We start from the raw sequence: 15,744 nt of genomic DNA on the forward strand, positions 1-15,744 counted from the left end.
CAACATCTCTACCTTAAACAGCCTTTACTACGATCTTTTTTCCTTTTGTCTCATCAATTCCACACACACTCTCCCATCTATAGTTTGTGTAGAGCGCAATACCCCTATGCCTTGGGGTTACCGCCTGTATTTCAGATTTGTCTGTGTAAGAACTCATCCATCTTGTCACTCGCATATGCTGCTTCCTCTGACTGAAATTTCTGTGGATCCTCTTTCATCCACTCTACCCTTTTAGTGAAATGTATTCAGCCTTTAAAGCTCAGCAGAATTATACGCAACTAGGTCCTGCTGCCTTAAAAGACCCCATCTAGGGGCGCCTGGGTGGCTCAGTCGGTTGGGTGTCTGCCTTTGCCTTGGGTCGTGGTTTTGGGGTCCTAGGATTGAGCCCTATGTCAGATTCCCTGCTTGGCAGAGAGTCTGCTTTTCCCTCTGCTGTTCCCCCTATTTGTGCTCTCTACTCTCTCTTGTGCTCTTTCTCTCTCTCTCTCTCAAATGAATAAATATTTTTTTTTAAAAAGAACCCATCCAGATATAACTGAATACTGATTCTTTTGAGCTCTTGTAACCATGCAAACCTCTGTCTCAACACTGTTGTAGATTGAATTATTTCCACACAAGAGATACTATTGACTTCTGAACCTGTGAATGGGATCTTATTTGGAAATGGGGTCTTTGCAGGTATAATCAAGTTAAGATAAGGTCATACTGAATAAAGTGGGCCCTTGGCCAATGGTTGGTGTCCTTACAAGAAAGTAGAGGACACATTAAGCCACAGGAAGAAGACCGGCCAAATGAAGATGGAGGCAGAGATAGGAGTGATGCATTTATAAGCCAAGGAACAATAAGAATTGGCAGGAGCAACTAGAAGTTAGGAAGAGGAGGGTAATGGTTCTTCCCTAGAGCCTTGAAAGGGAGCACTGCCTTGCTGACATCTTGACTTCAGATTTCTGGCCTTTAGAACTGTGAGAGAATAAATGTTTGAAGCCACAATATTTCTGGTGATTTCTTACAGCAACCCTAGGAGCCTAATACAAACGCATACCACCCATGATTTTCAGATATTAATTAGTGGTGATAGAAATCAGAGGACTCTATCAACACTGTGGACCAACTTAACCTATTACAAAGCTTCCTTAGTCCAACCTAAGTTTATTTTCTCTTTGGCCTGAAAAGAGAAGACCTACTTATCCAATAAGTCTTATTTTAACATTCATACACAGGTAAGGTAAGTTCCAGGACTGTAATTTTACACAGTGTCACTACCTGTAAGGAAGTGGGCACCCCACCCTTCTACTTACTCAGAGGAAGCAAGGCTGTCATTGAACGAGCATCAAACTTCACAGATTCTGAGTAGTTATCAGGGTCATCCTGGTGATCGGGAAACCTATCCCAGGGTTCCATACTTCTATCAGACACATGGGAAAAACATATTCATTACACATGAAAGGTCGAGGGTCCTTTGGCACAATGTCTCAAATTGAAATTTAAAACTCAAATTCAATTTTAGCAAGGGAACAAGTATGATTGTTACTTAAACTTACCCCATCTGCCATATCTAGCAATATATTGTATCTACCCACAAGTTTTAATTTTAACGTTGAAAGACAGATCTACATGGAATCCACTCATGTATCTTTCTGTGGACAAATGTGTATCTGTGTTTATAGATGTGTGTTCTTTGAGAGGGGGAAGTAACACTTCCTTACCTTAAAAACAAACAAACAAACAAACAAACAAAAAAAAAATCTTTTCCGAAGTGATAGAAAACAACTGTTTAGCTGAAAAGAAAAAGAATTTCCCTTAGAACAAACAGTTGAACAACATTTGGAGCAAATATTTCCTGTGATCTTTTATTAGAGGTTCTGGATAAAACAGTTACGCAAAATCTGAAGCTAATATTTCCTGTGATCTTTTATCAGAGCTTCATGAGCCAGTTTTTCCTTTGCCAAGGCATCTGTTTATCACTTTTGAAAGATAAAGTCTAGTCACTAGATTAAAGCACAGGAAAAACTTAACTCTCCTTTCTCTTCTTATTTGTATTGTTTTCTTTCAGGGCTTCCCTCATTATATATCAAGAGCATCATAAATAGGTCTTTGTAGTTTTTGAGCACATTTATATTCTATGACACAATCTATGCCTATATCTCTTTAAGATGCATCAGGATTATTTGAGAGGCATGATTGATGGGCCTCACCCCAAGAGTTTCTGCTATTTAAGGTAGGGGTCAAGAATTTGCAATTCCAACAAGTTCTCTTAATGATGCAGACTGCCAGCAGTCTGAGGACCACATTTTAAAAACATTTTTCAGTGAAAAAAAAATTGTATGACTTTTTCTTGGAAACAGTTCAGTTCATTTGATTGATAAATTTAGCATAAAGTCGACATCTTCTGATCATTTCTTATTTTCTCTAATGCTGAGTTAGGGATTCAGTACAGCTGAGGTTTTAACTGAGTGCACAGGCAACTCTAGGACACCAAACTCACATCCTGTCCAGGAAACGGAGGACAATCATTCCTATGCAAACATTCATCCTGCTTTGGGGAGAGGTATTGAGCAGTTAGGATGTGACTGAACTGTCAATATATTTCTTTTTAAATATTACCAAGGCGATTCTTTATTTTGCAGTTTGCAATGATAATCTTTGTATATACATCATTCTGTGGATTGGTTGTAGTTCCTGTAAATCCTTTGATCTGACCAAGGACTGTCTTTAAATTATTTGGCTACTGTGGAGAAAGGGGACAGAGGGGGAAGGTAAAGGACTTAGATCTTCTTTTCATACTCAGAGATAAAGTAAAAGAAATAAATAATTATCTGGGAAAATTGACCATTATAGGAAACCAAATTGGATATTGGATAATTCAGTTGCAAACTCCCCTATCTCCCCCTTTTAAATTTATTCTATTATTTGATTTGGATGATAGCTTTACTTGCCAAGCAAAACAAATAATTTTAAAAACTAAGATGATGAGAAAGCTTAGCTGAATTCATTTTAAAACTATAGTTCAAAGTAATTGGGCCTAATGTAGCAAAGCTGTTTATCTTTTAATTTAGTTTATAAAGAATGGGCTCACAAATATGAGGGGAACAAAACCGTAAGAGACTTTTACTGATAGAGAACACACTGAGGGTTGATGGAGGGATGTGAGTAGGGGATGGGCTAGATGGTGGATGGGGATTAAAGAGGACTCTTGTGATAAGCACTAGGTGTTGAATGTAAGTGATGAACCACTGAATTCTACTCCTAAAACCAATATTACACTGTATTTTAAATAGAATTAAAAAACATTTTTTTAAAAGAATGGGGTCATAATGTGTATGTTTATATATATACCTGCTATTAACCAGAAATCTTTTCCTGTCAGGCTGTTTACTGGCCCCTCCTCCTTAGGCATGACCATGGCTTTTGTCCTAATATTTGTGATACTATAACTCTATTTTCACATAAATTAAAGGAAAGATCTCATATTATTAGTCTTCTAGATGGTAATATTTTCGTAAAAAAGATGAAACCTGTTGAATCTGATAATCTCTCTAGACCTTGAATGACATAAGAGGATGGACCATGTCTGTTTTCATTCATCATTCAATTAGCAGGATCTAAAGCAACTTGTAATAAAGAATATATTTAATAAATATTTGCTAAATGAATGGACTAGACTTTTTTATAAGATATTGTCATATATTAGTTTTGTATTTGGTTTTTAAACAAGATGGATATTTGTAGATACTGTGACCAAAAAGATGTGCTTCTAATAAAGAACTTCCTGGCAAATGAGTTGTGCCCATGACTCAGATCTAGCCTTCCTTTCTTCCTTCCTTTCTTTTATCCTTTCCTCCCTTCCTTCTGTCCTTCCTTCCCTTCTCTTTCTTTTCTTTTCCTTCCTCCCTTCCTTCCTTCCTTCCTTCCTTCCTTCCTTCCTTCCTTCCTTCCTTCCTTCCTTCCTTCCTTCTTCTTTATTGTTTTTTTGTAGTCTGTATTCTTACATTTCTGGTAGTTTCCTTGAACTGAACCAAATGTTAGGACTGGGTGACTATGTCATGCTGTTGACACACTGCCATTCACTCTAGCTTTTTCCTTATTAGCACCCATTTTTACTTTGTCAGATCCAGTTGACAACATCTCATTGTAGTTCTCAGGGAAGCATTACTAACACCATGGCTGGGAAAGCTCTTTTTTTGAAGGAGTATCTTTGTTGTGGAGAATGTTTATCATTCCTGGTTGCCACCCTCAAGTGTCAATAACGTCTTTCAGTCCTTATGTTACTGCTTCCCTAGCAAAAAAAAAAAACAAAAAACAAAAACAAACAAAACACAAAAAAAAAACAAAACAAAACAACAACAACAAAAAAAAACAGCAAAAACTTTATCCCCACCCACACAATTCCAAATATCTATTTCTCTTTGAGAACCACTCTTCAACATAAATCCCCAACATGGATGGAAGGTTGGGAGCTATCTCTCTCGCTACAATATTTGAGCAATCTGTTATGTTTTTAATGAAGATTTGCTTTCATGAAAAAAGTATCTTTGTGAACTTCAGCAACAATACAGATTCCTCGAATTGTTTTTGGAGATATCTCTCAAATCATTCCCTGTGTGTTTATGTATATATATATGATATGATAACTGCTAAATCTATACAGATGCTTCTTACAGAAAACTTAAACATTTTATTATTTTAAAGAGAAAGAAAGTGGCAAATCCATAATGGCAATCTACTGATCTAATCTTGGCTTCAATAAAGCAGGATGAATGCTATTTTTATCCATATACTTGTTTAGAAGCTCCACATGTTCTTTCAACTAAATTTGTAATTTAGAAGAAATGGGTTAAAGGAGTTTACTTGGGAGATAGAAAGAATTCTACTTTTTTTTTTTTAAGGTGGCTCTAGAATGCTAGATGCTACACCATGAAAACAGACAAACAAAAAATAGATATTAGGATACTTCCAATCAATGACTTTAAGATAGAAATACCTATCCCTTCATATAGGCCAATCCAACAAATTTCTATTGTGTATCATTATATCAAGTACTAAGCAAGTCAAATCAATGCGCATAGAATATTCACAACCCCCAAAGATCTTATGTATTAATATGAAAGAGTAAAAATCTTTATAATCATCTGACAGTTATATATATGTATGTATGTATATATGTATGTATGTATATATATATATATATATATATACACACACACATATACTTTGATGTGTATATATATACACACACACCAAAGTGAAGACATAGGCCAAAAGGGAGTGATTAGTTCCTTGACCAAGGGGGTAGTTATGGTGGGAACACAGAAAAGATGAAAGTTTTGAAAAGTGAGCAGGAATTAGGATAAGAATATCCCAGGGATGGAAAATCTACTAAAGGGCATAAGAGCAGGGACAGCATGGAGAGTAGAGTGAATCAGCATCACAGAAGCAGCAGTTTGGGGCAGAGGGCCCAGCAGACATGGCCACAGAAGCATGTAGTTGGGGGCAATCTATTCATGAATTCTTCTTTTATTTTTCTGATTGCATAAATTTATTTGGCTTTTACCAACCTACCCAAAACATAATATTGAGGAAGTACCTATAAAAATTAAATGAAAAATTATTCTTTGCTTTGGCAGTAGTGACCTGGCTTATATTACTATGATAAAACATACATTGGCCATTAAATATTTTACTTATTTCCCTTTCATGTTGAAATAGAGATGAGGCTCAATTTTGTTTTTATTTGGGCTTTAAGCTTTACTTTATTTTTTATGGGCTTATGCAGATGATAAACATGGTACAAGTTATTGTATTTCAAACTATAGTTTCTTTGGGTAGTTTTATTAAAATTTTAAAAAAGAAAACCCTCTATTAAATGTCTACAAATGGACTAACCTTGGATAGTAGCATAGGGTTGGCATTTAAGGGGAGAATCCAAGGGCATTAAGAAAGAGGAGGAAATTAAAAGAATTGATTAACAAGCACAAAAATGTAGCACTTGAACAAAGAATAGAACAAAAAAATCAGAATAGAAAATATCTTTCAGGAAAAAATATGAGGGATATAAATTCAACAACTAGCATATTGAGTGGGCAAGTAAGGCATGAAGAGCTAGTACTAAAGATAAGGAAGAATGTTCGACACCATGGTAGAAAAACAAGTCAAGGTTATGGAAAAGAAAGAAGAATTTCAAGACATACAAGGACATGCATGACCTGTCATATGGAATTTGAGCTATTTTGATTGTACAGTAGAGGTAGAAGCAGATTTGAAATGTCCAGAAGTAGTAAATGTAGAAAAATGAAAGGCACTGAGTGTATACCAGAAATCTGGTCATGTTCATGCTTTTCTGTTGAGAAAGAGTACACTAAGATAGTACATTGAGAGGAGTTTTATTTTCCCTGCTAATTCCTCCTAAAGTATTCCATCTTTATCTCCTGCCCATATCTCTCCAGAACTGTATATGCAGCTGCCTAATAACATCACTATTTGGATTTCCAGTATGTTCCCAATCTAGGGCGTTTTTCTTGGCCCCCACCTTTTCTCATCCTTTTGTCATTACATCTTGCTGGTTTGTTTTCAAATCCTCTATAGAAACTGACTGCGAAAGAAGAAAAAGAAAGAAAGAAAGAAGAAAGAAAGAAAGAAAGAAAAGAAAGAAAGAAAGAAAGAAAGAAAGAAAGAAAGAAAGAAAGAAAAGAAAGAAAAGAAAAGAAAGAAAAAAAAGAAGAAAGAAAGAAAGAAAGAAAGAAAGAAAGAAAGAAAGAAAGAAAGAAAGGAAGGAAGGAAGAAAGAAAGAAAGGGAGAAAGAAACTGCTTCTCACCACTTGTGCTACAACATCCTCGTTCAAGCCCCATGATCTTGGTCACCTGCACTGTTTTAATAGCTCCCTTACTGGTCATGTCACTCCTCTGCTCAAAACTTGTGAACACCTTCCCATCTCACTCAGGTTCTGATTAAAACCTCATTGTTTTAGACCTTTCTTGAGCATCATATTTAAACTTATGACGTACCTCTTTCACTTCTCCATCCTGGTTGGATTTATCCCACCTAAAGTTTATCACCAACCAACATGAAATACTTTTCCCCTACTTATCTCCTCTATTTTCTATCTACTTTTAACCCTCTCTCTCTCTCTTTTTTTTTCTTTTTTTTTTTTTAATGAACATACTCATTATTTACTCAATGTACAAAATACAGACATGGGGGAAATAGCATTAATAACTAATACGTGCTGTTTTACACCTCAGGAAAGGGAAAGTGAAAGCGCTGACCTTAGGGTTTCAACGTCTTTTGCTGAAAAAGCAAAGAATAAAGCTAGGTTTCCATTTTGAGAAAAAGAAAAAAGAAACATGGATGGGATTCAGAAGTTCAACGGACCCCAAATCTGAGAGTTTCACAGGTAACTGTGCTGACCTAGCAGACAAAGAAATATGAGCTCATTATTAATACTGATCCATTTGATTTAATGTGGAACTTAGGGGCTTGCTTGACTTGGTCTCCAGTTTCTTCTAATCAGAGGAACTCTACCCAATAAGAGTAGATAATGTACAGGATTCTGTAGTTTTTCTCTCTTTGGTTCAAAAGACAGAAAGTTACTAGCACTTAGCAGGTGCTCATCACACACATAAATGCATTATAAGGAATTACATAAATAAATGCAAGACAATTATTTTTTGCAAGATGATTAGTTTTCATATTTGAGGATATGCCTCAAGAAAAGTTTGTATTTCACTCATGTAGAAATTTTAAAAGTCCTTTTGGTATACATCATGAAATAAAAGGTTTTTCTCTGAATTGTGCATAAATAAGAAACTGAGACAAAAAATTTCACCCTCAATGTTCTTACTTTACTTCAGTCATTTATTAGATTTACCACATTACTTTAGTTCTTTACACTGATATTATCATTGTAATTTTCTTTAGTCATATTAGAGAACACACACATGCAAAGTTTTATCAGCAGGCAGTGAACAATTCAAACAATTCAAATATGCCTTTAAATGTCATTTCCAAAGAGAAAAAGTAACCTCACGTTTAGTTACATTCCTACCAAATGTCAATGCACTGAAAAAGGGTTGTGAAATCTTTTGAGTTTGTATAATCTATTAAAAGCATGTTCTCATGAGAAGTGAAACACATCTCTGCAATATCAGCTTTTTATAAAGTGGGTGAAAAGTTTACAGAAGCTGCAACAGGAAAACCATAATGAAAGTGTTTCAATGTTAACCTGTTTGGAAACATATCCTTCAGTTTTTCCTGTTTTTATTATGAAAATATTATCACAATATGAAAGATAAGGTGGGTCAAATGGGAGAAGATGTTTGCAAGTCATATTCTCCAATAAAGGATTAATTTATTCAAAGTATATAAAAAAACTCATATAACTCAGAAAAACAAAAACCAGTTAGATTTAAAGAAAAATGGGTAGGGAAACTGAATAGACATTTTTCCAAAGAAGACATACAGATGAGCAACAGACACATGAAAACAATCTCAACATCACTAGTTATTAGAAAATGCAAATCAAAACCACAATGAGATATCACCTCATACTTATTAGGATGTCTAGTATTAAAAAGACAAGAAAAGAAGTAACAAGTGTTGGTAAGAATATGGAGAAAAGAGAACACTTATGCACCATTGGCTCAAGTACTGTGGAAAACGGTATGGAGGTTCCTCAAAACATTAAAAATAGAAATATCATATGATCCCGCAATTCCACTTTTGGGTATTTATCTGAAGAAAATGAAAACACTAACTCGAAAAGATATATGCACTACTTTGTTCATTGTAGTATTATTTACAATAGCAGAGATATGTAAGCAACTTAAGTGTCCATTAATAGATAAATGAATAAGGAAGATGTGCTTCTTTAAGATATATATAATGGAATATTGCTCAACCAGAAAAAAATAATGAAATATTAGCATTTGTAGCAACACGAGATGGACCTAGAAGATATTATGCTAAATGAAGTAAGTCAGAGAAAGACAAATACCATATTTTCACAAAACAAATAAACAAGCAAAACAAAACAGAAACGAACTCATAAATACAGAGAACAAGCCAGTAGTTGCCAGAGGGAAAGGAATAGGGGGATGAGCAAAATAGGTAAAGGGGATTAAGAGATATAAACTTCCACTATAAAATAAGTAAGTCACTAGAGATGTAAAGTATAGCATCGGGAATACAGTAAATAACACTGTAATAATTTTGTATGGTGACAGACTTATCATGGTGATCATTTTGTAATGTACATAAATGCCGAATCATTATATTGTATACCTGAAATCAATATAATGTTGTATTCCAACTATACTTATACTTCGAAAAAAATTCTGTCATCTATTCATTTTTATATAAGACAAAATACCTTCATTTTCATATGAAATTTGAGTCTTTGCACATATGTATCTGTGTTACATAGTTGATACCACTGTGTATATTACCATCTGGTCTTATATATTTCCCTTAAAATCATATCAATATTTTTATACTTCATATGATTTTTTAAAAATTTAAACTGATAGGCCAAATAGTAATTCATCAAATCTATCTTATTTATGTAGTCATTTTACTATAACGTAATTTTAAGAACTTTTTCCGTTTTCTTTTGGAGGGAAATGTTTTATTAATATAGATGATAATGATGTTATAAATATTTTCATGATTTAGTTTTCTCCTTTTAAATGTTTCATTAGGATAATTTACCATATGTTGAACTACCAGGTGAAAGGAAAACTCTTTAAACTTCGTGGTATCTACTGCCTGACTGTTCCTTAAAAAGATCATAAAAATTTACAAAGATTCCAACCATACATGAGCATGGCAGTTAGGCCAAATTTACCATTATTTAGTAGTAATATTTATTTTCAAATCATTTTGATTTTGATAGGAGTGAAATGGTATCTAAAAGTGGCTTTTGTTTTTTATTATTTATTAATGTGGAAGAGATATTTCCATGTAATTATTTATTATTTATTTTTTTCCTTGGGTTTCTGTTTATTCATATCAATTGCTTAGACATCCTAGTGGAACTTTCTATATATAGATATGCATAAAGTCTTTATGTGTAATATATGTTCAATGTATAGTCTTTCTTCTAAGACTGTTCCCAATTCAGACTTATCATCAAACCCTTAATTTCATCCTTAAGATTTGGTGTAAATAAATCCTTAAGATTTGGTGTAATAATAAGTTATTATTTACACCTATATTATTTACACCAAGAAGTACCTTTCTTATTATTTAAAAATAAAAACTGGTTTTGTATGAACAGTCAAAAATATATATGAATGAAAATCAAATTAATTATTTGTAAAACGAATAGCTCTACATTAAGGAATATTATCCATAAGAGAGATTAATGAAAGAATGGAAACATCCAAATTGTGCCTAATGCCACTGATGCTCATCTTTGGTTGTGAATTCATCCTTGAATTGGAAGTTTAGGCTTGAATACTGACTGTGTCATTTACTAGCTATGTGACCTTTGGCAAATTTTTAATTTATGTGATTTGATTGTACTTCCTTTATATATGTAAAATAGGATTATAATATCAGTTTAAGAATTATTCTGAAAACTTAAAATACTTTTTTTAAATTGCCTAGTACACAGGTAACCATCAATAAATAATTACGTTTAAGTACCATTTTTTTTTTAATATGGCCTTTTCTTCTTTTACCCTCATAGCCTCTCTATGAGGCATATACCAGTATTTTCTCCATTTCACAAGGTTAGGAAACTTAAGACCCAGAATATTTAAGTAACTAGTTAGTCTTCAACAGCTAGGAAGTAGAGAGGCTTGGATTTAAATATAGGCATGTACCCGCAGAATATTAGCTCCTAAATACTATATAAAACATTTATAATCTCAGTTCTGTGACTTTTCTATCACTATTCTCACATGGCCAATGAGAATGCTAACACCCATTTTATGCTCTGTAAATCTCACACATTCTTCAAGATGAACCTAAGCTTAAACATATCCATGAAGACCTTTTGAAATCCTTTCCCCCTAAGTAATGTAAGTTGACCTCTCCGACATTTCTATAGTAGTTAACTGTACCACTTGTAGAACTAGTTAAAGTGCTCAAATTCTATTGTGCTATTTGCCTTAGATCATGAGCTTCCTGAAGACAGGCTATATTTTATTTTTCTGATCTCTTCCCTCCATCTAGTTCAGCAAACGGCTTATAGTAAATATCCAACCAATATTTGTTATAAAGCAAACACAGGTACTAATAGGTGTTAGGTTAAAGGCATAAGTATTATATGAAAAGTAATGAGATTAATTAAAATAGTCTCAATCATATTTTGAATAAAGTCAATACATTTTTTAAAACATATGGACAATTAAATGGCAAAAATTTCTTACTAGTTTAACCTACAGGATAATTAGTATATTTCATGTATATTTATGCACACACATATATTTTTCTCTTACAAAAAACCTAGCAGAAATCTCTATTTTTTAATCATTGAAATAACCAGATCAAGTTCTTAGCAATGGGAATTCTACCAAAAATTATTATCTATACAGAAACATGTATGTATGTATACATATAAACATACATATTTATACATCTCACCTATCACACAAACACACACATACACAGAGTAGACACATATAATCAATAGAAGCAATTTTGGAAAAAAATTAAAATAAACGTCTTTTACCGTTCGTCCTAAAGACAGCAGCACTGATTTATCCACTTCCCTCTCTTTACAGTTGAGACCTAAAATCTTTATCACATAGTATTTCAGCATCTGGTCCATGAAGAAAGGAAATGACACATTTGTGTGTTGAAAATTCTTCTTCACAATGCACTTCAATATTACTCTCATCAGTGCACAAGTTTGCAAAATCTAAATTTGTAAGATAACTCATTCCTCTTCCCACTTAGAACATTACAAAAGAAAAGAGAAGTAAAAGGAAAAAGAAACAAGGGTTATTGTAACAGGGTCCATGATATGTGTCAGATTAATTTTTTCCTTTTTTATAAAATCTGTATGCCTTCTGTAACATTCTCATTGTCTATTATTTTGGTTTAATCTCTTTATCTTCTATTAATTCTAACTGGCTTCTCTTTCATATTCTACATTGAGAGAAGACTCCATGTTTAAGTAATTTTCTTCATCCTTTCTCCTAAATCCCTCATTTCTAGTTTCAAACACAAAACACATGGGGGAAGGATATGGATATCTACCAAGTAAAAGTAATAATCCAAGGGGTGCCTGGATGGCTCAGTCAGTTAAGTGTCTGCCTTCAGCTCAGGTCATGATTTCAGGTTCCTGGAATGGAGCCTAGGATAGAGCTCTCTCCCCACTCTGCCACCCCCTGCATCTGACTCCCTGCTCAGTGGGGAGTCTGCTTCTCCCTCCCACTATGCTTCCCCCAATCACATTCCTGCCCCTTCTCTCTCTTCCTCTCAAAAAAAAAATAAATAAATAAAATCTAAAAAAAAAGTAATAATCCAATAATGCTCATTTCCCAGCTATATCTATACTGATGTTAACATTATTCATAGATCTCCTTTAAGCACCTAACAAGTTGTGGATTTCCCCAGGAGTATAGTGAAGGAAAAAGGTCTCAAGTATGGGGTTTGAGCAAACAAAGTTCTTTCACTTTCTATCACCTTGTCAGAATTTTCACTTTGCATCTCATTTAATCACATTCAAATTCCAGTAGAACACACACAAGAAACATACAACATTACATTAATGAGCTAATTTTTAGATCTAATTCTTCTGGGGGAGAGTGTTTATGTTTCACAGAAACTTCTTGGTATCCCAAACAGGGAGGGATCATACTTCCTACAGAGACCACCAAAATGGTCTTGCCATGATGCCAATGGACACCATAGAACGCTATCTTAGAAGACAATAGACCTGGTAGAAAGAATGCAGGTGCAGGAACAAGGCACAGAGTTTGGGAGGCAGAAATTAACAGTATCACACAGCCATTCTTAGAGGCTAACAGTAATAGTTACAGAAGCATTTAAGCAAGCAGCAGAACCATTTAGCCAGGCAGTTTTAGACAAGAAGTTAGGATCACAGATGTGGATGCAGACTGAATCAGCATGAAGGCTTTTAGGCCACTCCTTAACCATGTTAGTTTAAATTTATCACCAAATTCTTAGTGAAGAGGTACTGGAGACAAACACCAGAACTCACTCTATTTCCTTTATAACCATTTGTAAATACATCATGTTATAGAATATGGTCCTTTTGGCCTCTTAAAAAAAATCTTCAGTTTAAAAACTCCTTCATACATTGTTAAATTTATGTGCCCCTGTCAACACTATGAGATTAGAAAAGTCAGACTCTGGGAATAACAAGCTAAGTAAGACATCAACTTTCCAAAATTCTATCCTAATGAGATTTATTTCTGTCAAAGTGGACTATATTACTAGGATGTCTCTGTAATATTGTATGTATATATTTTTACTTCCATAATGCAAACCACTTCTTTGATTACTTCCACAATCCTCAGCCTATATCCATATATTTGTATACACACACACACACACACACACACTACAGTTGACCCTTGAGCAAAATGAGCTTGAACAAACTGGGTCTCCTCATAAACAAATTTTTTTTCAATAAATGTAGTATAGTACTATAAATGTATTTTTTCTTATTATTTTAATATTTTCTTTGTTCTAGCTTACTTTATTACCAGAATACAGTGTATAATACATATTACATACAAAATGTATGTTAATCCACTATTTACATTATTGTTAAGGCTTCCAGTCAACAGTAAGCTATTCTATTACTAGTTAAGTGTTAAGGGAGTCAAAACTTATATGTAGATCTTCAAGTGTATGTGTGTGGGGGGGATTAGAAAGTCGGTGCCTCTAATCCCGATGTTTTTCAATGGTCAACTATACATATATATGTATATATTAATATTATACTATATAACATGATACTAGCTATTTGGTCTTACTATATGTAAGATGCTTGATCAGAGAACTAGGTAGAAAATGTTCAGGTCAAGCTGATGATTAATTGAAAGAACATAAGAAATGTCAAGGAATTGGGGCTTTACATTCATCATTCCATTTGATTTCACAGCAACTTTGTTAGGTCATCTTCCCAATTAAGAAACTAAGCCTTAGAGGTATTAAGTAAATTCCTCTAAGATCTTGTCAAGATCATAGAACTAGCTGTCATCAGAGCTGGTACTCAAACTCAATTAAATCTGATTTCAAAACTGGACAAAAGAGAATTTTTTTCTCAGTCTGAGATCAGTGTCTGTATTCTCAGGGGTCTTGGAAAACAAACCACAAACGTGAGTATCTATCAGGCCATCTACATAGTGGCTATACTATCAGTTACTGCCCTGGGATTCCAATGGCTTCACTTAGGTCGCTTATGAACATGTGTGTCTAGCATGAAGGCTATATAACATTATGCCAATGTTCAAATAAAGTTTTACAATTAAATATAAAAGTGGGTGGGGAAATGACTTCAATTTCATGGGCCTCATTGTGGTAGAGGTAGGCATGCTGAAATTTTTAAAAAAGATATATTTTACACTTATTAAGAGATACTTTTATATATCTAATGTTACAATAGGTCATTAGTAATAAGGTTATACCTTATATTTATGTGATAAATTTGCAAAGATAGTATTTTTTCATAATCTGAACCCAAATCAGTGATTTTTAAAAGGATTTTATTTATTTATTAGAGAGAGAGAGAGCACAGAGGGAGAGGAAGAGGGAGAAGTAGACTCCCCGTTAAGCAGGGAGCTTGACATGGCACCCCATCCCAGGACACTGGGATCATGACCTGAGCCCAAGGCAGACACTTAAGGGACTAAGTGACCCCCAGAGCAGTGATTTAAATACAAGTTTTCATAATGTTGCAATGGACATATCTCTCCATGGGAGTATAATACATTTAAAGAATTACCAAAATCTACTTCATCAAAATGGCATTAAAAAATTGCACTGTAGCAGACCTTTGTCTGATGATTGTAAATAGAAAAAATGAAAAGTCTTGAAGCTATCAGTAACATTTTATATGACTTTATATAAACAGAAGTTTTCTACTGTAGTTTTCCTTTAAGTTAAGAGACTAAATGTGGTATCAGAACCAAGCAGTAACTTCCTTCTGTGAAATCTAATAAAAATGTTTTGGCTTGACCAATCTTAAGGTAATATTATTGATTAAAGTTTCATATTTCTGTAGGCTTTTTAATTTAGTTTACAAATGCATTGTATTTCAAAAGTTGGTTAGGAACTATTAGATCTATGGAATTTAGAGCTAAATTTATGTTTCCGTTTCAACATAGAATTATAATAAAATATATCAACACTCAGTGAGGTGGAGGGACCAATGTATTTACTTTCCTTTGAGAAACAATGCACTTTACCACACTTAGTTTTTAAACGAAAGTGCATGAAAGGCTTCTCGGTAGAGCTTGGAGGTCATTCAGGCCCCAATACCAAGAAAAAAGCTGGACACACTGAAAACCAATGACTTTTCATGGAGCCATCAGAGAATTGAGGTCTTGGGGCAAAATGCCACCCACATTTTAGGTAAGTACAGAAACTCACAGCTGACATCAGCTCCCTGGAACAGAAGCCGCTAGAGCCACAAACTAGGGAGGACCTTTAACTGCCAATTTTGACAAACTGTTGAGAGGACTAGTGAGGGCTACTGTCAGAGACTCCTGGGGCTGAAGTCTTAGGGAACCTCCATACCTTTCTGGGCTTTACCTCCAGTAACCCCA

The 15,744-nt window shown here is 34.1% G+C and overlaps 1 protein-coding gene across 2 annotated transcripts in view; it reads right to left on the reverse strand.

Annotated features, from left to right (window-relative positions):
- Window positions 1-11,894, reverse strand: part of MSR1 (macrophage scavenger receptor 1) — a 78,596-nt gene extending 66,702 nt beyond the window's left edge. The window contains exons 1-2 of one of the 2 annotated variants that reach the window (XM_035699955.2): window positions 11,673-11,894; window positions 1,299-1,405 (exon numbers count right to left, since the gene is read on the reverse strand). In XM_035699955.2, coding sequence (XP_035555848.1) covers window positions 1,299-1,401 — 103 coding nt within the window. In that variant the 5' untranslated portion in view covers window positions 1,402-1,405; window positions 11,673-11,894. The remainder of the gene's footprint in view (window positions 1-1,298; window positions 1,406-11,672) is intronic. The other variant, XM_035699956.2, reaches the window with a different exon arrangement.
- Window positions 11,895-15,744: the final 3,850 nt, after the last annotated feature.

Source organism: Canis lupus, chromosome 16 (genome assembly GCF_003254725.2).
Source record: "Canis lupus dingo isolate Sandy chromosome 16, ASM325472v2, whole genome shotgun sequence".
NCBI lineage: Eukaryota > Metazoa > Chordata > Mammalia > Carnivora > Canidae > Canis > Canis lupus.